A 25341-nucleotide genomic window follows, 5' to 3' on the forward strand; every position below is an offset into this window, starting at 1 on the left:
CCTCCTACAATCAGGAGAAACTCTGGGGAATAGAAGCAAGTTCTTCAAACTTGGCACAAACCAATTTTCTTCAGTGCCTTTAATGAAATGTGAACAAGGAGTTCCTGAAGGCTGTTTCTGAGCTTCGTGTACTTTAACTAGAGAAGCGGCAGTGGACAAAAGCTTTGTAGTTCACAGTACAAGCATTGCGCATGACTTGTCGTAATTATGAACACTTATGTCTTGCCAGCACTGATTCCAGTTCATCAAATGCAGTCATGCACAGGCAGTAGGGTAGGACTTAATGTTCATTTCCCAAATATTCTACAGCTAGGACAGTCCGTATTTTGAACGCAAGCACACAACGCTAATGCAAGCCAAAACCTGCAGCCTGCACTCTCCCCGTATAGGAAAAGCGGCCAACAGCATCAGTTTGTACTGACCCATCGCACTACAGAAACATAAGCCTTTTTCTGTAACTCGTGTCACGTGACCTGCCAAAGAGACTGTTTGTGTGGCAGTGCAGGCAAGGACACAGGACTGAGGGAGCAATCATTGCAGGTCCAAGGTCATTCTAAAAATGTAAATAAATAATCACAAAAGGAGGAAAACAACCACTGAGCCCACAGTCATTTGTGCTCCATGCAAAGAGCCTGTGCTGCCTGCCTTGCACACATTCCCAGTCACACTGAGTCACGTTACACTACACTTGCGGGAGGTTTACACATGCGTGGGGTGGAGGGGGTTGTTTGGTTGCCTTTAATTAGGAAGGGCAATAAACTCCAAGGGTAATAAACTGGCACTTGCTTGCAGGCAGTCAGCATTACTTCTCCTTGTAATGCGAAGCTTACCTATGTTTGCTGGGCAGCTGAGCACAATTTAATTGCGACTCTGTCCTGGCATGGTTGGAGACCTTCACTAAAAGTGCAGCTCAGGCTAATCTGGGCTGGTCAAACTAAACATTCTCTGTCAACAGAAATGCCGTTCGGGGATGCCACACAAGGTTTGAGTAGGAGCCCTAATAGACAGTGGCTATTTGCCACATACCCCACATGGAAAAAGCTAGCTGTGTTTTAAAAATGATCCAAGCATGTAGTAAAGATATAGAGAAAGAAGCACACACTGCCAGAAGGTTTATAGTCCACCACAGTGTTTAATCTCCTGAAGAAGGATTAATCACCGGGGTAAACCTTTGGGATACGTGCAGTTCAACAGTGCCTCATGAGCCAAGCACACCTCTGGCAGTCTTACATGCTGTGATGAGTTTGCCAAAGCAAACCCTGGATTTTTGCTAAGAAGCCACCTGCGAACTTGACAGCTTGCAACGCCGATTTAGTAATTTGGTGCCTGCTCCCGTATCTGCTGCATGTTCGAGCCCCTCTCTTCAGCTGGTACGTCAGACACTTAAGGAAATCAGCATTATCCCTGCAATGTTCACTAGGACACGGCACAATGCTCTGTACAGAGGGACATCTCAAGCTGTCCCACATTGTATTTTGGCAAAAGTGATTAAAATAGTTTAAAAAACTACCACCACTAGTCTGTCACTAAATCACAAAATACGCATCCTCCCTCTGTCCAGTAACTTAGACAAAACAGCAGAAGAAAACCTGCAAATTGCCAGGCTACTATAAAAAACACAAAAAATACATATAAAAAAGGAGATGTTCCAAACATCTTAGTATTGCAGCAGCATCTAAGTCCCCAGAGCCCAGAGGCCCACTTAGTGCGAAGGAGTGATTGCGGGAGTGCTGGCTGCTCACACTCCTCCTCTTGGTGGAGGAGAGATTGGGAGAGGACAAAAGCAACAACTGCAGCATCGACCTACAGCTGTGTGGGGTAACAAAAAAGAGCTCAGCATAGAAATGGGGATGGAGTCGGACAAGAATCGAGAAGAGACGATGAGAAGCCCTAGAAAGCCAAGGAGACATGAGAGGAGCAGGGAGAGCTCAGGTGAGAAGGGAGCAGGAAAAAGACGCTGGGATGGGGCAGGGAATGAGAGGAAATGGAAGAGAATGTAGGACTTGGGCAATGAGTCCTTTGGAAAGGCCTGAATTTGGGAGGGACTGACTGAGGGCTACAGCTGCAACAAGGGCGTTCAGAGTAAGGCAGGAAACAAGTGGAAGAGGTGCGTGCTGGCCCAGGACCCCACTCTCATCACTGTAATGTTTGTAAGCACCTCTGAATGCCTCCCAGCACTGTCCCCAGTTAAGCATGTCTCATCCCTCCAGTGCCCCCCAGAGAAGGGAGAACCACAACCGCTGGCAGCTCCCCCATATCTTGGCCAGCACCAGCCTGCACGATATCTGCAAGTTTTAGCCCACTGATAAACTCGGCGAGTGGCTGTATGGCATCTCTGAAGAGGGAATACAGGGTCCCCCAGTATCATATACCAGGCCCACGTTTTTCCAAGCACTGGGACACAGTAGTAACGGTCCTGCCTCTTACTTTACTTGTGCCATTGCCTGCTTCTTGCTGCACACACAGATGCCATTTGCAATAACATAACTACGTGTGCATGATTATGCACGACTGATTGCATCGATACAGCACCATCACTGCTGTTGTATTTCCAGGTATCATGTCAGGATGCCACGTATAGGGTAGAGAAGTCAGCTTTTGTCTGCAGGTTTTAAATGTTGCCCCTCACTTGAGGAAGAAAGGTATTTCTTATATTTATTCTTATTGTTTGGAGAAGAAAAGAAATCAATCAACCAACTCTATGCAGATCGGGTGCCACCACTGCCACCTTACCTGTCTGGAAGGAGAAAAGAGCAGAGTATCTGTGCAGACTGGGAGGATTTTATTGCCTAAAGAAACAGGCTTATTTCTGTTTATTGCAGGGAAGGAAGAGGAAAAGGGGAGAGCACCTGAGTTCTTCTTCCACAGCTCTATCATAACCTCCATTTGTGGAACAAAGCTCCACTCTGTTCCTGCAAGACGCACAGGGCAAATTTGACAAGCCACCAATATGCCAAAGGGGGCAACTCGTGAGTCCCACAGCTTTCCTTCCCTGCAGGACTCTGCGCACCACATGGCAGAGGACAGGTACGTGCCAGGTCACACCACAGCATGAACCTTCCCAGAGCGCCTCTCGACGTAGCAGGGGCTCCAGTGCCGGCTGCCGATGGAGAATTAGCCTCTGGGGCAAGGCCGAGCCCTCTGCAGGGCTCTGCTCCTCGGCCAGCCATGGCCACGTGCCGGGTGCCACCGCCTGGCAGACCACAGCACCTCTGGGTATGTCTGGCCCTGGGTGTCACAGTGCAAGAGGAACTGCTGTGCTGTAAGCGTAGACCAGGCTTTGCTGCAAGAGGCACTCAAGGCCCGCCATTGATGCTACCTGAGACCGGCTCGGCCGCAGAGCTGGCGTAAAGCACAGACTTCCCAGCCCGGCTCTCTGAGCCCAGCCTCACGCTTTAGCTTCCTGGCATCTGCAGCGCCGTGAGAGCAAAGCTGCCCTGTGCAGCCCCGGCTACGCAGCAAAACAGGATTTAGGTGTGAATAAACTGACACCCCTCCTGTACCAGCCCAAAGCTAAACCGGAGATGCATGCAAGGCAGGAAACGCTCGCCTCGCCACAAGGAGGGATACAGTTGACCAGGCCGGCGCAACAGCCGCTTTGCCCTTAGCACAAACACGTGAGTGGGTCAGGGGCAGCGCGAGAGGCAAGTGGTGCCACGGAGCAACTTGGGAAGGCAGAAAGCAGCAAACGGCAGCATTTGGTGCTGTGACAGCGCAGATGCCAACTCGAGGGACAGGAGGTGGGAACTGTGCTGAAATAGATGGTATTGCCAGAGGCTGAAGCAGACTTGCAATAAAAATAGCACTTCCCAGCAATGTAAATCAGTACTGCAGTATCCAATGACAACAAGTCTCCTGAAAACAAGCGCCTTCCTTACAGCTAATCTCATTACAAGGAGTTGCTAACGTAGTAACAGCCAGTGTCAACTCTGCATAAATTATAACTGACCACAGAGAAAATCGGGTACTTTTCACCTGCTCTTAAAATCTGAAAGAGCACTTATTTATTGTGCTATTGGAATTAATTCTCCAAAAGACACCATAATTTACCAGAAAAAAACATTAGACAAGGCTGCCAAATGCTATTTTTTAATATGGAAACTCCCTACAGCGCTGATATTTTGTGCCACTGATAGTAGATTTCATAAAGGCACTGTACCAATCTTCATTTGCTAAGTAAACAGACAGCACGCTGGAAAACAGTGTTTTTTTTTTCTCAGGAAACAACTTGCTTCAGTTTCCTTGCATCTTGTGTATTAATTCTGAAGTGACAGCAACCAGAGGTAAAAAACCATCTATTAGCGCACCTTATTTATGGTCAGCCAACAAAGCATAATTAAAAAAACAAACTCCTGAAACTACTCAGGTGTAGAAACAGCTTGCAAAGTGTCTTAAAAAAGAAACTTTCTGTTGTTTCACTTGGAGTAATTGTGTTACAAGCTGGGTAATGTACAGAACAATGAGAGAAGCCAGATACTTAGGCTCAAACCCCCTTAATCCAGAACAAAGTCTACTCAAATCAAAGCTTTTTAGCTTCTTCATTGCTTCTGCTCAAAGCCTGGCTGTGACAGTCGCAAGTCCTTGATTTTCCACTGAAGTCTCTGCACATTCTGCTGTACATTAGCCAGTTCCTGTTCATTACACCTTTCTTCTTCTTTCACCTGCAAGAGTCAGGACTACAAAAACACCCCTACATTGTAGAAGAATGGGACATGAAGCCTCCTCTCCTCCCTGTGGTATCACCCTGCCTTAAAACTAGTTGCAACCATCCATCAAAATAACTTACAGTCGCACGTTAGCAGAGCTGCAGTCTGCAGAACTGGGGCTGGTGCTTAGCACAAACCTACACAGAAAGAAAGATATGGCTGGACTTGCTTCCCGTTTGCTCTGTAGATTTTCTCACATTGATGTTATGACTCTGCATGTTTGTAACTTAACACACAACCCCCAAAATATCCTGCAAGCTGGAAGACAGAGAATCAGACACTAGACAGGGACTTCCGCTGAGAAATTCTGTAGTGGTCTGACCAGACATCAGCACAAATAGCACTAGGAGGTACGTGTTGCCCTCATGTAATTACATCCTGCTACAGTCACAAACCGAGCCATAATTGTGCTCAGACAGTCAATGAACTCAAAAATCCCCACAGTTATTTCCAATAACAGAAAAGGGAATGTAATTGATTGACCTTTATCTATTTTAAAAGTTGCTTTTTTTCCTTCTATCCCAAGCAAGTGGAGCTAACAAGAGCAGAATTAGCTTGGACTCTGTTTGTTCAAGAACCAGTGGAAGGTGGACACAGCTTCCCAAAATCATGGCCAGGTACTATATCAAGACCCAGGCGATGCTGGATTCAAAATCTGACTTTATTTGGATTCTCATAATTTGAGGCATTTATTCATATACTGGCACCCAGTTCTTTACATGATGGGACATAAAAGCAGAATAAAATCACTGAAGAGCTGCCAAGCTGGTATCCCCTTCAGTAATAAGGTCTACATCGAAACAGCCTGTCAATGAGTATTTTGAACACTGCATTTGGTTTTAGGAAGAGAGGAAGAGGGGACAGAAGGTATCTCTCTTGCAACCTTTTAAGCTGTTACCTCCCACAACCCATTTGCATGGGAATGTTTGGAAGAAGAAGCAGGAAGCAGATTCAGTTATAACATCCTAACTTTGGAAAACTTTCAGCTCCTATTTGCAGCTCCAAAATAGTCTACTTAGAAAAGACAGCAAGTATCCGTAACATTGCACTTCAGTCAGAGGCTGGCCTGCCTTCAATGGTGAAATGCAGACCAGAAAACATGAAACCCGTATGCCATGGTATTTTTAACACTGTACAAAGCAATACAAAAATTATTAAATACAGCACTGGTTCCTAACAAAAAGGCATATGGCTTAACAAAAAAAGAGTTATCCTGACACTAACCAAATTGTTTAGCCTGCCAAAAATTATAGCGACCTATGGAGACAAAGGGGGGGGGGGGGGGAAGCATTACTCAATATTGGGACCAGACATCCAAAGGTAAGGGTTTGAAGTTTGAAATCTAGGAACCAAATGTGCATACACTAAGACAGATCTTTTTGTATACGCAAGCATAGATTTTGTTTCTAAATCCTGACAGCCAGGCATGAGGCTGTCCTCGCGTCCTACGTGCTGTGCCCTGGCGAGTGTGCCTTACATCGCTTTTGAGCAATTCCTCCGACACTGGAGCAGCACTGTCACTCTCCAGAGAGAGCTGTTGGTCCAGCCCCAGGCTGCTAGAAGAGCTTGGAGGAGCACACAGGAAGAAGGAGATCCAGCATTTATTTTGGATTGCTGGAGTTGCATTAAAGCCATATCCAGGAGTAATGGATACCACAGGGCACTGCATCCTTCTGACAGCTTCTGTAATTTGCAAGGACTGTACACTTCATGGAGGAGGATGACATGGAGGATTTCCATTCTGGAATATGATGAGAAAAACCCACAAAGATGCAGTCTAAAGTGATTATTTGTTGGTGGCTTCTTATTTAAATATATGCATTTTATGCAGACACAAACAACAACAGTTATGAAAAAGTACGATAAGCAGATATTAGTCAATAATTTTTCCGTGAACATCCATTTTTTAATCTCCAAAAGCAGTTGGGTGCCAGGCATTTGGACGCCACTTAGCACACACATTCAAAAGCCAGTTATTTGTTAGAGCCTGTCTGTCAAAATGAGAGCCAAGGGGGAACAGAGACATGCGACACGGGCACTGGGCTGGCGGAGAGTCCCTGATCCCTGCTCTGGCCTCCCGCTATTTCTGACAGCTACGCCTGCAGGTTAGTCTGCAAGGGTCCATGCACTGGTAACCCTTAGTAGCTACAAAATATTCTGAATGCTCTACAACTTTAGATTATATGGTGCTGCAGGAAGAGGGGCAGCAGATCTTAACAGCCTAAATCTGTGCAGCGGAGATTTAAAAAAAAAAATCTCTTCCGTAGATCAGAGGAAAGACGAGCCACAATTCGTACCAGCGTCCTTCCCGCCAGACAAAGGGACGTTGGCCAGACCGAAAAGTTCAGGTCTGCTCAGAAACCTAGTACAAACCTGTGAGGAAAAACCCTCATTCTGTTACAAATATGGAAGCCTCAAAAACTGTCATGAAAGAAGCATTTTCCTCACGTGAAAACATGGGCTGGGAAGCAAACTACACCTTGTACTGCTCAAATACAGCTGCCAACACAGAGCCCAGTGGTGTCAGCTGGATGCACTTGGTGTAGAGCACGCCTAAATCACGCCATGCTTGAGGATCTCACTAAGTTGTTCTTGAACACCTCTCCTCCTCTACCTCTCCCCTCTCAAGACATTAGACCCAGTTGAGCTGTGGGCACAGTCACGGGCTAACGTTGCCTTCAACACACTCGAGCTGCCCGCCTGCCCTATAGGCACTCGGCCCCGCTCTCGCCACATCCCACGCCGCGGCGCTGCAAGGACCAGCCCTGCATGCCCATGGCCACACAGCTGGCAGCAAATTCCAGGCACTAAGTGCTCCTTCCTGCAGCTCAGCTCCCAGCCGGGCAACCAGCCCTCGGCACCTTGGCGGCCGCGGCCCGCTCGCTGCCTGGAGGGACCCTGCTGCTGCTCCCCACAGGGCCAGCGTTAAGAAATGGAGAAATAATATCTGTATGTAATGACACTTAGAGCATTTCTTGTCATAGATCTAAATAACTTGGGACACAATAAATTTGAAGAGCAATAAAAAGAGGGGAGGGAAGGAAGCTTTTCTTCAGCGCAGCTGTGTATCCCAAGGCTCAAATCATAATGCTCTTATATTTTCCTTTCCTTCTGCTCTAAACAACAACAAAAAAAATCATCAGACCCTTAATCCAATTTAACTTGAGGTAGTTTTAGCACATTTTCCCCTTCATCTTCATATGGTAACCGGCACAAGGCCTGAACACACTTTTAGTGTTTCAGTGATTTAAAACTGCAGTTATCACTTAGATCATCATACACAAAGTAGAGGCCTAGCTCTAATACTCACCTTGTTCTAGATGACGAGTGTTCAGGTCTCTCTCCAAAGCCAGTGCCTCCAAGAACAAAATCTAATGATGTTACAGTCATTACTTTTCACGAATTAATTACATCCTTCAGCTACTAAAATGCTTCTCACATTTTAAGAAAACACTGGAGAAATAAAAATCCCAACCACACTTATGTGTAAAATAAGAGCTATCACTCAGAGCCAAAGCTTAATGCTACCTTCCAGTCAGCTTGTGGCCTGGAAATAGGATTAGGTTGTTGCAAGAAATGAAACTTATGTTCTCCTCAAAAACACTTCACTATTATGTGGAAATAACCCCTTGCAACCTCTGTGTAAAGATATGCCAGCACCTAAGTCTTCATAGGAAGTGTCAGGTTTTCCACTTTTCCTTTCACATGCACACGCAGAAGAAGTTCACAGCGACAGCAATGCACCACACACCTGTGCTGTTTCTCATAGGAAAACCTGGAGTTTGCAGTTTCAAATGTAAGACTGCTTTGTCAGATGAAGCCCACCACAACCCAATACTTGGTAAAGCCACTTGCTATTTACAGTATTACCACTAACAGCCAACGGTTCCCAATCAGTGTTGCAAAGCCCTACTCTGCAAAGAACTGAATGCTATGGGAAAGAAATAAAAGCATCACAGTAATGCCCATACACAGTAACATGATACAAACCTCTACGTTTCAGTCACAGCAGGGCCTTTGCAACTGGAAAAGGACAGACACCCCCTAGTCTGTCTTTACTCCCTACGTCTTCTCCATCTGTCCCTCTGCTCCCCACACATCTTGTTTTAGGAAATTCTCAGGTACAGGATTTAGTGTCCGAAGGGACAGGGCTTCACCACTACACTGAGCGATTACTTGAAAATGCCAGGACATTTTTCTTGGCGTTTAACTCCATTCCCTTGCATGTACATATATTGATCACAGCCATCACCCCTCGGACCAAATTAAAATCCAACCCTGATCCTTGCCAAAGCAGCTTTTTCTGACAGCAGGCTTCACTTCTGCCTCCAACCCCAGGATGTTACAAGTACTTCTTCCCCTGTCTCAGCTTTCAGGCAGACCATCCAACACCTCAGCCAGTGCTCTTCCCAGCCTTATTTTTCTGTTTGCTTGTCTTTCTGTGACGGAGGAGCAGGGGACCAAATGCCCCATCCTAGGCCAACATGTGACAGAAGACCTCATCTTTTTGGACCATTCTGCAAAGTCACTTCCCAGCCTAAGTTCCACCAACTTCTTTTTCCTGCTGTTCTAGCTGGTCTACTAACCACTACATCACTCACCTAGTTTGTTCACTTTACATATCTTCACCACACTTAGTATCACCATTTTGGGTATTTGCATCCTCATGTCTCAATTTGCATTTCTCCAAAACAGAATCTTACTTTACTTCCATTCACATTTCTAATCCTCCTCGGTCCTACTGCACCGAGGGACGTGATTCTGCAGCCATGTAAGAATCCGACTCATCCCACTTACAGAACCAGCTGCAGGGATCTCTGGCATGACAACGCAGGTGCTGCAATTTCAACACTCAAGCCACTTTTGTTCCTCATTTTTTTAGATAATAGAAGAAACAGACATTTTTAGAAACTGCTTCATCTCTTGGGTGCCTTCGTGAGCCTGGCTCTGACCCTTTGTAACTTGGCAAAACCTGACCTACTGACCTGACCTAAAAACTACCCAAAATACCTTGCGTGAGTCTTCCTTTACAGCAGAAAACAGTGACCATATTTAACAGAATTTGTAAAGTGTTTTTGTAACAGGAGTACAACAAATTTTTTCTTCTATTTCAGATTTTCAGGGCACAGAGGAAAGCACTGACTGAAGAGAGCACTGATAAGAAATACCAGCAGTGTTTTATACCTATTACTGTAAAGAAGCCTTGAACTATCTGTAATAGCCCGAAATCTTTCGGTTTGAAGTCATTTGGTTGGAATGTGCTTTTTGAACTGATGGGAGGAGGTGCCAGGGGAAAAGAAAAGAGAAAGAAGTTCAGCATGTAGAAGAGCTTTAGCAAGCTGCACCGTGCCACAGGCTGGAAGAAGCTTAAGTGTCTGCTGCTGCTCATATGGTCAGGAGTGCTGGAAGCAGGATGAGGGAAACAAGGTCTCCCGCTCCCTCCTGAGTTTTTCCACCCTCCTCTTTGCTCAAACTCTCAGATGTGTTGAGTGCTCAGGGCACAAAGAACCATCCTCAGAGCCTCATATTGCGCTGCTGCAGGTCTTAAGAGCACAGGTCTGGGCAGAGACAGCAGGCAAGCACAGAGGTGCCCACGGTGCCAACCTCAGCGCAGCAACCCGCAGAAAGTCAAGCAGGTCCTTGGATGGGAAAGGACATGGGACTGTGGGCAGAAAGATTATAAATTTTGTTGGGACTGAGAAGAGTATGGGGGAAGAAAGGAAAATCTGTTTGCTTCCTGAGATCAAAATAAAATGCTTTTCAATCTATCTGTCAGCATGCTGGCAGGACTCTGACCTCGTTCTGACTGCACTGAAGAGAGGCCAAGCCTGTTTGACTGGAGACTGTAAGGATACTTTCCTGATGTAGTAACACTCAGAGAAGAAACTAAAAATCTTCCAAGGACTAACGAGCACTTTTTTCACCATTTCTACTGTAAAATAGCCAAATTCAGGAGGGGGAATCTGAGGTCCCTGTTATTTATTAGAACCATAAATGAAAAGGGGGAGACAAGACAACTGCAAATGGTAAACTTTGCAGTTGTACCAAAATCCGGTTGATCTGGTCATAAAAACTGTTTAGTGTCTACTGTCCAAACTCCTGCAAATGTGCGTACACATCCTCCTGGATGTGTACGCAAAGTCTGAAAATGAGACTCCACAAAGGCTATTTTATATGAACGGCCACTATAAAGGGCAATAGGAAACATGATCAGTGCTGTAATAGTGAACTGGGAAATGAAAAGGTCACTAAAGCAAAACAATGAAGGAAGCAAAATTGCCCCAGAAAAATCCTGAGTGGCTGCAGCCTCAGAAGCAATGACAATGATTTTTGCAAACCCATGGAAAAAACTACAGACCTGAATAGAAAGAAAGGGCATTTAAGAAGAAATAAGAATGCAATCACAGAAATACAGTACATTGTTAGAATAGTTTAAGATACGCATTTTGTAAGCGCACTGAACAGTTTCAATTAACTTAGTGCAATAAGAAAGGGAATGGCCCTATACAACATTAAGTAATAGTACAAACCACTTTTAAGTAGTGCTAATAATTCTGCATTTACCCAATGCCTTTCTGGCTCACGCTCAAGACCTTGATTTCTCCATTCGTCATGGTCCCAGTTCTACTTCTTAGTTCCTAATTATTCTCTTGAAAACCACTTTCTCTTTTATAATTTAGTCCACCAAGAGCGTTTATAAAACGCTTTCCGTAATGAAAAACTGCTTGCTCAGTTGAGTCAGAAAATTTGTACCTACGAATGCATCCTGCTCTCTTTACTAAATGCCTGCCTCGCTCCCATATGCCCATACACCTATATAACATTATGGTATATCAGCATCTGGAGGCTATGATGCCCACAACTAGGAGCAACAGTTCTCTTTCTACAGCAGCTTTCTTGGTGTCAGTCCTGGATCAGACACAACGCACTAACTTAGGTCACCATCGTGCTGGACTGTGTCTACCTTATGTTTATGCAATACTTACAGAAAAACTCTCTTGTAGACCTCCCCTCACTCCCTCTCCCATTTCTTTTATTTTGCTCTCATTCACATGAGTTGTAACAATGAGAAACAAGAGTTGAGGGAAAAAAACTAAGATCAGTACTGCTATTGCCTCATCCTGCACTTTTAATTTTCCTTCACCGTTCTAGTATTTTTTATGTCATTTTTCCATCAATTTTTCTTTCTCCTTTATTGAACTTCCACAAAGACTCATAGACGTACAAGTAAAGTTGCTGTGGCAGATCTTGATTGCATCTAACATCTCCTTCAATGGAACTACATTTATTCACTATTTAAAAGCTAATGCATAGTTAGTGCCAGAACGGAAACATCCACAATTCTTACTAGTTTTTTCTAATTTACAGTTTTGTTTTGTTTTGCGCTAAACAGCAGAACTGCAAAGAAAATAACTCAATGGAGCTGTTTTTCCTATTTATTCCAAAATCTGCTTAAATCCAAAATCTCATTAGAGTAGATAACCAGACAGCTGGTTAGCCAGTCCTGAATAAGGCCTTCTACATCTGTGCATCAAGGCACCTGGCTAGCCCAATACAAGCAGAAAAATCTAGCAGCTTGCAATAACCTTAACAGCATTTTAATAAAGCGGAGATAGTCTCTGGGACAAATCCTGACCTCAGACGTCAAAAGCTTCTATTACAAAATGATACAAAGAGCTGTACATGTCATAAAGGGAAATGGTATAGAGGACTACTGAATAAAAGCATCTCACAAAAAAGCTTTGTCTTCTAATATTTTTAATATTGTCTGAAGGTGAAAAGAGAGGAAAAAATATCTCTGAACATTCATTTCAAATAATTTCTTTCTTTTATACCTCTGTACTTTACACCTATTCTACTGGGTACATCCGAGACAAATGCCTGCTTGTAAAGAGTTTACAGCTGCAGTACAACTCATTAAACACTTCTGAATAGAAAAACATTCTTAAAATTTGCAATTCTTGGCTCCAAATGCTTGTGAGACAATAAATGCCAACTGTTTCTCCTTTGATGAATTGTGGTTCTTCAAACAAGATAACCAGAGTGGCCCCAACAGTACTGTCACAGGAAGAACCAAATTTTCTTCATCTCATTGTGCAGCATTCTAATCGAATGCAATACTGAAATTTTCCTCATTCAGTCTTTTTAGGCCAAATTTCCCAAGGCAGGCTGATATGAACAGGAAACCACGCTAACTGATTGTGCCGGGGGTGTGTGTGCGCACACTTGTCAAAGTTTTCAGCCTTTTACCCAGCATCATCTGAATGAGCACTGATGAGATTCCTTTTGAGCAGTCTGAAAACTGGCAACCAGCTACCGGAGAGAAAGACCTTGGAAGCAGCTCCCAGAGGGACAACACTGTCCTTCCTTGCTCTGCCTGTCTCCGCAGCTTGAACAGAGCTCTAAGTTTCTATAAAGCTCTAATTACCAAGGTTATCGGGAATTTTGTCAGAACACATCATGGAAATTTCTACTCCTTTGACTAGCATTTGTCCTGTTTACTTAACTGTGGGACACTTTCTATCCTTCAGTCACCAGCCCACCAGGACATACCACACTCCTTTCCACAAAAGCTATTACTCAGCATGCATCTCCTGCTTGTTTTCATTGTTTCCATGTCTTTCCAACTTTTCCTTTGGTGTTTGCTCTCTCAGGGAACAGAGGAAACTGGAGGACCTATTAGTGATATTGCTACAAAAAGAAAGGAAAAGCAGAGGAAAAGGAGAGAAATGAGGGCAGAAGTTAAGAAATGAGGAACTTTATCCAGTAGAATACAGGCAGCAAAAAAACTGGGAAGGTTATGCTCAGTAACACTGCAATGCACATCATACCTGTGATTCCTTCATTCCAGCCATTGACCTGTCACAAGAAACACAACCGAATCAGCTGCCGATGCCGTTCTCTGGATGCGTATCTCAGATGTTGAGCACATTTTCAGTAGGGGACTTTGAGGGCAGCAGCAGATTGAAATACAGAGGTGAGACGATGGAGCCCACTTCAAAACAGACTCCCAAGGGTATTCTGCCTGCCACCGAAGCCACGTGTCCCATTTGCATCTCTGCTGGTCTGTGGTTTCCAAGTTTGTTTGTCAGGAGATGACTGTTACCTCAAGCATGACATGTCCTCAAGTTCTCACTTAAGCAAACAGGGGCGATTGGGATGGGGAGATTGTGGGGTTATTTGTTTGCATTCTTTTTACAGAAGCAAGACAACGTCCGGGAAGTCTAGCAGGATGCATTGCTCATACTATAACCTTATTTTTCCTTTTTTTTTCTGGCAGTTTACATTTAGAAAATGCATTATTTGCTGAAGTAGAAATACACTTAACATATCAGCTACTGTTTCCCATTCTGCCCTAATTCAGACACACATGCTGCTGCTTTTCTTAGCCAAGTCTTGAGACCCTTCCTCTGATACTAGTAAACTCTGTGACACTTGTATCAGGGACGTGGGCTCCACTCATAAAACACAAGTGACAGACTTAGTGCAGTTTAAGAAGTTACCGCTTCCAACCAGGATGTGATAATTGTCCAAAAGGTCACTAAATAGAAGAGCTTAATTCTCTTTCCTCTCCCCATTAAGCTTAAAGCCGCAAAAATACTTGAAACTTGCCTATTTTATCTTGCTGCTGAGGACTGCTAAGAGCATGTCTGGCAGCTGGCCACTGTGGCCCAGCTGATGGGCAGAGGATCACCAGCTCAATTGCTTCTGACAGTGTAAACAACCACATGCACACCACTTCTGTGCAGAGCTCTAAGTAAGTCCCAGTGGGCATCAGCTAGCCCCCATCTGGTAAACACAAGTTCATAAATTTAGTCCTACAAGTAGCCTGGCTGGGGCTGCTACATGCACACATGAGTGCTTCCCAGACTGGGGTCTCTTCCTCTAACATCTTTTTAGTAAGAAAAAAAGCAGGCACAGGAAGGAAAGTTCAGAGGAAACATTTCCAACAGTCCCTTCGACAGAAGGTAATACACTAGCAGAAGTCATTCTTACAGTAGGAACAGGCCAGTAACGCTCAGAGATCATCAAGTCAACTCAGGATCACATAGTGCTAGAAAGCACATGTGGTACCTGAAACATGCGCTGCTACATGAAACTGAAAAATAACCAGAGAAAAAAGCATAAATGTTTGCACTAGTGCATACCATAAGCTATAAACTGTATCAACAGTCCTCAGACTCATCAGTGTCCAATGCCACACAAAATACTGCCTCGGGAGTAAAACCAGAGGAGGGAACATTTTGGGGAAAACTTGCAGGTGCAGCTGATAAGGAAGGTGGACATCATTGGACCTAGTTCTGTTTGATGGCAATGGAACAAGAGGTTTCATACTGTTTTTTCTTGACTAAACACAGCACTCTTTCCCCAAGCATTTTTAAACGAGAATTCTGCAGTTCTGTATTTAATGCTTCACAAGAAAACCGTTTTTTTGAAGCACAAAGCTTTTTTTTTTCTCCCCTTCCTCTTTTGCTAAATAGCATATACAGGAAATTGAAAAACTAAAACTCAGATCCCAAGAGGGTAATTAAGGAAAAGCAAAACACTATCTGGTGGTAGCTATTATAATACTGCATTATGGCATTATAAGTCACAGACAAAAAAACATAAAGAGAAGAGTCAAACCAGAGCATAAGCAAGGCCTAGCAGGTAAATTCTCTTCTGGATATCACAAGTACCAAATTTTCCAAGGCAGTATGTGCATGCAAAACACACAAATATGTTGGAAGAAAATCCTGACCCACCTTGTGCCAGGGAGGCTCCCAGTTAGAAAATGCCTTGAGCATCAAAGCCACTTTCTAAACATTTCCTCAAAAACATGTCAAGCTAGAGAAGAACTTCAGGAGCTAACAAAAGTATCACCAAGGCAAACAAGCAAAGGGAATAATGCCAGCAGACACAGGATATAATTGCTTTGGTTTGGGGGTTTTTTATTTGTTTTCTGACCTGAGTAAAAATTTTTCCAGCAAGTTTAACATCAAGGGAAAACAATAAAAGAAAACACAGCTAGAGTCACAAATGATCACAGCACTTACTGAATTGAATTTGCTGCCATAGTGGGTCTACAGACCAGTGAACTGATAAAACACGGTGACCTTTTTCTCTCTTAAAAAGCTTCACGAGTTGCCTTTGCACTTTGGAAACCTTAGTGTTATCACTGAAATATCCAGTAAATAGTAGGACAAGGTAATCTAGTTTAACACACCCAACAGTGAGCACAAGATTCAAGTTTTCTGCCACACACTTGTTTACAAGGGGTTTCCCAGTCATTACTGTAAACTTCTCACATTTAAGATTTTTTGAATCGTCAGTTACGAGCTTTTTAAACAAAAGTAAATGCTAATGTCATTTATTAGATATACCAATAATGTATTACAAAAATGGTGAATTAATATGAGTTAGACTGACAGAGTTATTAGCCAAAGACTCAAAATATTTTCTCTCTTTAGTACCATCTTCAGTCCATTCCTAATTACTAGTATAACACAGCTTGGATTGAATTCCAATATTTACATTAATGTCGTATAGTATAGTGTTCTGCAAATCAACCTAAGACACAATTTTACCACTGGGACATAGATTTCTAAAATTAGCAATTTTACTCAGCCCTAGAGGAGCAAGTGCCACTAGCGAGACACAGCAGCAAGAAAGGAGTTCTTGGTGCATTGACTAGTCACCTGTGCTACTGTATGAAAAGCAGCTTCCTGCAAACACAGTCCAAACAGCCACACAACAGGCGTTAACGCTACAAGCCAATGAGCCTGTCTGATCAGACAAATCAGGAGGTGGTCTAGGAGATCAAGACATAATTACCAACAAAACAAAATAAAAGCAGAAAAACAAATCCACTAGCACTCCTATGCTTCTAAGGAAGAAAAACAGGGGAAAAATTTGTATAAATTTTCACAGGCCTTTTAAAAGCTGTTAGATACAGGCAATAAGTTAAGGCTACATGGCGATTGCACTAGTCTATGCATGGCCACGTAACTACACGGAGCAAGGGGAAAGCAAGTGTTCTCAGAGGCGTCTGACAGACCATTATGCTGTGCTTTAGGGGAAAAATTTGTATAAATTTTCACAGGCCTTTTAAAAGCTGTTAGATACAGGCAATAAGTTAAGGCTACATGGCGATTGCACTAGTCTATGCATGGCCACGTAACTACACGGAGCAAGGGGAAAGCAAGTGTTCTCAGAGGCGTCTGACAGACCATTATGCTGTGCTTTCAGCTCGGTATCTAAACTGAGGGACACGTGCATACACCGCAGTTCCAGGCTCTCCAGCCACATCCCGACTCCAGGCGAGCATGAGACTCAGGCATGCACAGTCTCCTCTTCTCCTCCTCCCCCACCCCTTTCTGTTCACACAGGAAGGCGATTTGGGCACGTGTGCCAGGAGATGAGGATCCCGGCTGGTGCATGCTGTGGCTCTGTTGAAATTTAGGACTGTGCACAGTTCAGAGCACACTGCAGTGAGCCATCTGGCAGTGTCTGGGGTGACATCAGGGACACAGGGCAGATCAGTAATTAGCAAATAATCCAGAGCCAAAGCTAATGGCAGCAGCAGCAGATTTAGATGTTTATTTTACTAAAATGAGCTTCCACCTGCAATTGGACTTGGACGAATGGTTGATCTCAGCGGTGAAACTGAGATCCCACTGCCTTCAGCAATGCTATACCCAACCCATACAGGCACAGGATCTACTTCGACAGCTGCTCTATCTTGAGGTAAAATTTAGAAACATGACATTGCCCTGCCTAGAAAAGTCTCCCCATGCTACAAAGATTTATGTAAATGCCCCCCCCCCCCCAAAACTCCCTCGTTTCATTTAAGAAAAATGCCATACCTCATTCCTTCTGTAGACCTGTTCTGGTAGTTGCGGTAGAGCTGGGGAACGCCTAACATGGCCTCGGTGAACACCGCAAGGAAGCCCAGAGTTTCAACAAAGAGAGATGAGTCAAGCCAGAGGTAAGTGATGTAACCTGCCACACCAGTGAAGGTCAGGACACACTGCACGTAGTCTGTAAACTTGCTCCAATGCCAAAAATAGTTCAAGTCAAAATCTGCAACAGAATGGGAAAGAAGGAAGAATAAGATGTTTTTTCTCAGCTTGGCTCATTAAATCTCACTCAAAGTTTACCAGAATAGAATTGAGAACCATGAAGCATGAGGGAGCTACTGTCAGTCTTTGGGGATGGAGGAGAAGTGGAAAATGAAAGTATAAATAAATAAATCTAAAATACTTGACTTAGATGGGGGGGGGAGGGGGGGGGAGAGGGGGGGAGAGGGGGGGGAGAGGGAGGGGAGAGGGGGGGGAGAGGGGGGGGAGAGGGGGGGGAGAGGGAGAACAAGCAGAGAATGGCATTTGCTGGGCACATTGGCAGAATACTTATGGAAGACATGTAGCTATCCTATGGATGAATAATAAAATACCTACAATGGCAAAGGGCTTATAGCAAAGTAACAACATAACTTTCAAAAACGAGAATTCTGAAATCACTTGTAGCTTCACTAGTTCACTTGTAGCTGCTTTGAGACTCTTCTTCTCTTAAAAGCATTTGAAGCTGAAAATACCTACCTCGCACCAACCGGATTCTGTTAATCATCAAAACGACGAACCACCATTCTAGCAGGAGTATTTAAAACAGCCCAAACATATACAACGCACCAGCAGGTCGCTAGGAGATTTCCGTCACTGCCTCCGCAGGGCAAGTGCAGAATCCCACAAAAAAGCTCTGCTCTTAATTCAGGCAACCAACACATTGACCTCAATGGACTTGCACTAACAACAAATTCAATTAAATGTGAGACAAATCTTTACAGGTACTTAGGTGCACAAGGTTACATAATAGAGGCTAAACAACAGTTTCATTTTCTGCACCTCCTGACACTTTAATATCATTATCACTCTGGCCCTTGGACATTCTTTTCTGCCTAACCTCTTTAAAAACAAAATAGAATAAACACTCTGAAAACCCACGCCTCAAGACAACTTCTGTGCTCAGCTATATCACTTTACTTTGCCACACAAAGAGCAAGACAAGAACAGCCGCAAGCTGCGCCCAACCTGCAGCATAGTGCTTTTTGTAGCATTATCACCCCCTCAGCTACCACCCAGAACTAAATTAAATAATCTGTGGCAAAGCCACTCTCAATGTAATGTTGACCTTGAATAATTTAAGGCAGTGACCAGCTCCTTGGCCTCAGCATTCACTGGCAGGGACACAAGGCTCGTTAAAAGGTAGCACCAGTGCTGGCACAGCCAACCCAGCATGCAAGCATCACATATGCATTTCTGGAGCTCTGTGAAACCTTTCCTTTGTGGAGCTGTAGGAAGAACAGAAAAGAACCAAGTAGAAGAAGGAGAGCACAAGACAAACACAGTCACAAATGCAGGAAGCACGTTATTAATTTTCATTTATCCCTTTAGCATTTTCTGGAGAGATGAATAAACAGAGTCAATGAGAACCTCTGACAGGGTGAGGAGGAGTAAGAGATACACAAATTTCCTGTCCCTTCCACTTCACCTGACCTACAGCTGCACAACATAACATGGCAGGAGGGGGAGCAAAGTAAATTCATCCTAATTTTGCCATGATGCGCTCAGCTTCATGAGCAATACCAAGGAAATGACCTGTCCCAGCATAACAGATTCGACACTATGCCTCTATTACATTAGCAACAGACACTATTTGGATTTACAGTGGGGACAGAGTTATAAACTGGTAAGAAAAGTGGATGAAGAGAAAGAAAGAGAATGCTGGCAAAGTTACAGGCCATTTTAAAAAGCAATCTCCGTTTGCGAAAAGGAGAGCTACTAATGGCTTTTAAATAGGACATAACAGTTACTTTTACCAAATTATTTCTTTAAACACTGACACCAAGATGTTCTCACATTGCCTTTGGTTCCTCTACAGATGCACTAAAGCACTAGGTTTCAACCCTTAAAAGGCGAGAATTTCTTTTAATTCAGACCTCCTGCATTCCCAATGTGCTGGCTGAAAAACCTGCATTTACCTGCCAGCAAGGGTCATCCAGCCCCACACAGCGTCAGGCAGGCGCTGACTCCCGACAGCACTGGCACACTAGCAACTAGCGGCAGCTGTTGGTAAGAACACACAACAGTCCCAGCCCTAAAACAGAGACCCCCTCAGCTCCTGAGATAGCTGAAATAGTCATTTCACCTCAAGTCTTAGACTCCGCAGTTTAGTTCTGCTCCTTGCCTACTGTGCTGCCCTGTGCATGCAGGCCCTTCGGACCATCGCTTACCAAACCCTCCCACCAACTCCCAGGGCTGCCCCGAGGACGTTGCCTTCCTCCTCCTGCATCCTCCACACACTCAGGGATCCTTTTTGTAACACCCATCACTGCATACCAAATCCTTATTTTCCCAAAGTCATTTTCATAACAGAAATGAACAAATTAAACCTCTGTGGGGGAGTGGGAGTTTCAGAAGTCCATGGAAATGAAAAAGTCACTGTTCACACAGCTACTGAGAGGCCTGCTACAAAATCCATGGCCACATCCTCACCCATGCAAACACTTGCACACGTGATTGCATGCTGCTGAAGGCAGCTGTTCACGTGCATGCTTTAGTACTGCTCTACTGAAGTCCATTTCCATCCACATAAGCACTAGCGTTCCTGAACCTAGTATTAGGCAGACAAGAAACCTGGTAATGATGATGATTTACTCATCAGCCTTTGTCTGAAAAATCTTCAGTATTATTTCTATTATAATAACACATATAGATGAGAAAACTATTATGTGAAACAGGACTGCAGCTGAAGCAGCAGAGTAAGTTACTAGCAGAGGAAAGAGACTGAGATTCTCTTTCTGACTCTCAGTCTGCTCAAAACTATGCTGATGCTATACAGAGTTTCCATGTCACTGTATTAGGTTAGGAATAACTTCTAATTTCTGTTACAGTTTGCTTCATAATGTTTTACTGAAATAAAAAGAGACAAAAACAATTATAACATTGGTAACAGCCTTACAGAAAAATGTCTTGAATTATCTTAAAAACAACCCAATATGTCATCAGTAATTGCTCTCTTTAACAAATGTATTTTCCAAATGCAGAAGTCTACTTTTAGTATACTACATATCATCAGATTCTGCATTACCAGCTACTTCCAGGAACAAGTAAAAGAATGAATGAACTTAAAAATAAAATAAAATAATAATAATAATAAAAAGTAGATGATGGCACATCTATCCTTTCATGTGGGTCCTAGTTTATCAGGCCCTTACTTGAACTGCTGAACTGTTTTGCTGCATAATCATTTGTTTTTAGCCACAGCTCTGAAGCTCATCATCTCTGACAAATGGCTTCAAAAATTCAGACGAAAGAAGAAGGGGGAAAAAAAAAATTCACATACCCATCACTTCAAGACTTGGAAGCAAAGTGTGCTCATTTTTCCAAGTGGCTCCCTTCTCAGGAGGGTCCAAACACATTAGTTCTGGAATATTGGCTATATACTTTCAAAGGAACAAATGCTGGTTGGGCTGAGAACTGCCAGAGGTATATGCAAAGAAGAAAGCTTTTAAATGCCTAAACACAGAAGGGAACCAGCCCTTAAAAAACAAACCAACAAGAACAAAACAAGGCAGGTGCTTCGAAAAAGGAAACAAAGCACAAGCCACGCATGCAGACCAGCCCCTTTCCCCTCCATACACAGTCATTGCCAGCACAGGGAAGAGGCAGACAGCTCCAACAACTGCCCCGAAAAGAAAGCCTGAAGACACTAATCAGTGCCCTGGGCCATGTCATCTGAGATACAGAACTGAACTCATGTCATAAAAATCACTGCAAACATTTTTCACGTTTGGAGAAAATTATTGGGGGGGGGGGGGGGTAAACATTAGCACTTCTGCCCCCTCTGCAGAAGTCAACTCTCCCCCCCCCCTTTTCTTTTAAGGGCAAAACAAAAAAATCCCACTGCACCCCTATATATTTCCAGTAAATGTCTCAGAATATGTCCAAATTAAATATAAACACATATTTTTCTGTTCTCTGAAATGGGAAGGTATTGCTTGCACAATTCACTCCATTCACTAGCTCCCTGTCCGGTCCAGAGAGGAATGCATGACATGGGTTTGCAACCATACTGGCTTGATGCAGTTCAAATGGTAACTCACAGTCACGAATGGCCCGGATAGATCTGAACTGGCATCACTACAGTGAAAGGTACTATATCCTATTATCCATGCCTGAATTGTTTAATCCACTCAACAAGCTACATTTTAAACATGTTAATCCACTGATAGACGAAAGATTTATCTTGGAAAATCCTACCGATGCTGGGGGAAGGGGCAGCTCAGTAGGTCCTTTGTGCACTGATTGTAGAAAAGTCTACACAGCTTGCGGGTGAAGAAAGATGAGATTAAAAGGCCTCTTCCGGACGACATATTGGATGTCAGATATGAAAAATGTAAAGCAGGCACAGACAGCATTGCAAATAAGCATGGTTAACACTAGCCGAGCCAAAACATAAGTAGAAAATGGAAGATTCTGGTGAGGGATAAATGCCACGTGACACAGAGCAGATTCCACAGTGTTGACTTTCACTTGAGGATGACACAAAGCTCCAAACGGTAACATTATTTTTAGCCAAGAAGCATTTTCCAACAGGTCAACTATCATGTTAGTTCCTTCTGGGAACTGAAGCAAAGACTTTGACATCCTAAAAATGATTTATTGTAGCTCTCAAATTCTCTTGCTAGTTGCATCTCATTTTGTGCCTTGACCATTCTATTTCTGTTCCTAGATCTTTGTACCACATTTACTTATACTTGCCTTTAGTCAGTTGACCCAGTTTCCATTTTTTGTTTTGTTTCCTTCTTGCATTTGAGGTCAATGAAGAGCTTGCAGTTTAACAAAGCTCCTTATGTTTCTTGTCTTTTCTCTGCAAGGTGGGAGAGTTTGCATTTGAGCCCTTTGTGTAACTTCAGAGGAAGTAAAGAGTTTGTTTCCTTGGTGAAGGCTGCTTTTAAGTGTATTATTCTACTGTGCTCTCTCTGTCCCTTTCTTATAATCATCATCAGTTCGTAACCATTCACCCAAATTCCCTCCTACAATCAAACCCTCTAGTCTACCTGCTTCTTTGACTTTCTGTATCAAAATACTGATCACCAATTCATTCTGAGAGCATGCTGGACAGTCTCTATTCCTGAGTGCCTTCCTAAACAGATGCCTGGGTAGTAATCCTCCTCCCTTCATTACAGCAAAGTCCTGTGCTTTGGGACACTGCAGTGCTGTTCAAAGCACCTCTGTTTGGCATTGCCCAGCCCTGGAGAGCAGTGCCTGCTTATCTGACCCAGCTGCTCCTGTCACAGCTGAACTTCTGCTCCTGCAATGATCAAAGGATTCCCGCCTAAGCAGTTAGATGCGCAACCCTACCTGCATAACATGGGGATCCAAAACCTGAGTGCTCAGGCACACTGAAAGTCCCTGATAACGGTATTCACCCAACCTGGAACAGTTACAAAATACAGTCATGCCTGCGGATTATTTCAGGTCCATTATCTATGGCCTGTTTACTGCAAAATTCACACACAATTTAAGGATGCAGGAGCTGGAATCTACCACCCCATGTCCTGCCCATATGTCTTAACCAGGGGCTACAGCGAGGCAGGCTCCCTCTCACTGTTGCTCATGTCAAGAAATTTGTGGGCTCCGCTGTACAAGAGGTTCAGCTCTGAGCAGCTGGCAAGCACAACTCTCCTCCTCATCTTGGCCCGGCACAAGGGCAACTCTTTGGACAGTGGCAAGATGTATACTTCTATCTCCAGGCTGAAAAAAGACGGGAACTCAGACCTCTCATGTCTTGACTGAATGCTCTAAGCTGTACACAGGCATTGCACTCAGCAGTAACATATTAAAATAAAATAACATCCCCCTGCCAAAAAATCCCACCTTTGTCACATCCACTGAAAAGAACTTTTATGGTAGGAGCAGGACTTGGGCTCCAATTTATGAACAGGCAGAGGACACTTGCAGTTCTCCAGCGGTGACAAAGCCCCTCTGTGTCTCAGGCACTATCCCTCTCCCTGACAATCCTGATTTTGGATGCCTTATCTCAAGATAGCAGAAGAACTACAGACAAACATGCTGGTTAGCACTTCCCACCTTGCTTATTCTAAACAGCTGCCTAGGCATGCTGAAATTTCTGTGTACCCCCATAGGGCACCATGGGAATAACCAGGGCTACAAGAGCAGGAAGGTTCCACATAACTGTTCTTGTACTCATCAAGTACCTATCCAGCTAAGCATTTTTTTCTTTCCTTTCAGAAAGAAGCAAGCAAGCAGCATGAAAGGGAGAAAGAGAGCGAGATCTGATACATTGAGATTTTCTTTCTTTCTTCTTTAAGAAGTGATAGAAACCAGCAACATGTGTGAAGCCAACCGTTTCTTCTGCACTTAGCAAGTCATTCTTCAGTCCCAGCAAGTTTCACTTGTGGTGCAAAAGAGAGGAAATGAGAGTTTAGTGCCAAAAACTGATCCAAACCTCTTTCCTTTAGGAAAAAAATAAGGAATCCTTCATCTTCCAGAGACTCTCTGCAGACACTACTATCTATGGCTCTTCCTTCAGGCCTGTGACCTAGGAATTTCTGTACGCACCTCTGTGTATCTTTAAGTACATGCATCCCCAGCATTTCTCCAGATTTCTTTATCTTACAGCACTCCTGTCCTACAGGCTATTTTATTTGGCCTTTATATCAGGTAGGACACAAATACTATCACTTCTTCCTCTCTAACACTTCTAGGATGCAGGGCAAAATATTCCAGAGGGTCTTGAACTATCAGAAAATATGAACTGAAACTGTACAATACAAGTTACTGTCATTTAATGAAATCCATTTTTAAGTTCCTTCAGCCCATACAGTTCCTTTCCTCATCCAGTTTAACCACTTCGGCCATATCTAGACTCATGTCAGAGTACCAATAAAGCCAACTCTTAGTATTTGACTTTTCTTAATGCTTCAGCACAAAGTCCTTGGGTTAACGAAAAGCAACCAGCAGTTTTTCATGTGAGAAGAAAAAAATCTTAATTGTGTAGAAAAAGCCTGAAAACCTGACTCAAGTAAACCTTAAAGACTCAACACCGCAGAGTCTAACACAAAGACCTGTTTCTAAAAGCTCTCTGGAGATTTTGGTACTTGGTGGAAGAATGCTGTGCACCAGATTAGCAGCTATACTTTGATGAAACCTCCTGTACATCAACATTACCCATCTCCCTTATTCATCACATCTACTCTGACAGGAACTGCCCGTTTTTTTTTAAAATTACTATTTTTTAAAAAATTTGCCTCATTTCCTGTGGTGCCACTAGCTTTTATAATCTTTTATGCTGGCTCTCTGTTTTGTCACATCAAATTCATGTTTCTTCCCCCACCATCACAGGCTCTTCCCCACTCTTCTGCCTCCTAATCAACAAAATTATACATGAATAGGGTGAAACCTAATTCATTTTTTTTCCAGCACCATCCCCACCTCAGAGTTTCTCACAAGTCTTCCATACTGTCCCCTAGCACAACATACCTCCATGCATCAGCTACTGCCCTGCCCCCTCATCTAGTTCCTATAAGGTTCACTCTGCCGCCTCACCAAAGGAAATTAGTAATTGCAAGGTT

The 25341-nt window shown here is 43.7% G+C and overlaps 1 protein-coding gene across 2 annotated transcripts in view; it reads right to left on the bottom strand.

The window, feature by feature from the left end:
• The window catches only part of SLC66A2 (solute carrier family 66 member 2), a 65265-nt gene that overhangs the window by 3988 nt on the left and 35936 nt on the right, over window positions 1-25341 (bottom strand). For both annotated transcript variants that reach the window (XM_026115629.2, XM_026115627.2), the window contains one exon: window positions 17552-17768. In XM_026115629.2, the coding sequence (XP_025971414.1) occupies window positions 17552-17768 (217 nt within the window). The remainder of the gene's footprint in view (window positions 1-17551; window positions 17769-25341) is intronic.

This window comes from Dromaius novaehollandiae, chromosome 2 (assembly GCF_036370855.1).
Source record: "Dromaius novaehollandiae isolate bDroNov1 chromosome 2, bDroNov1.hap1, whole genome shotgun sequence".
In the NCBI taxonomy this organism is placed as follows: domain Eukaryota; kingdom Metazoa; phylum Chordata; class Aves; order Casuariiformes; family Dromaiidae; genus Dromaius; species Dromaius novaehollandiae.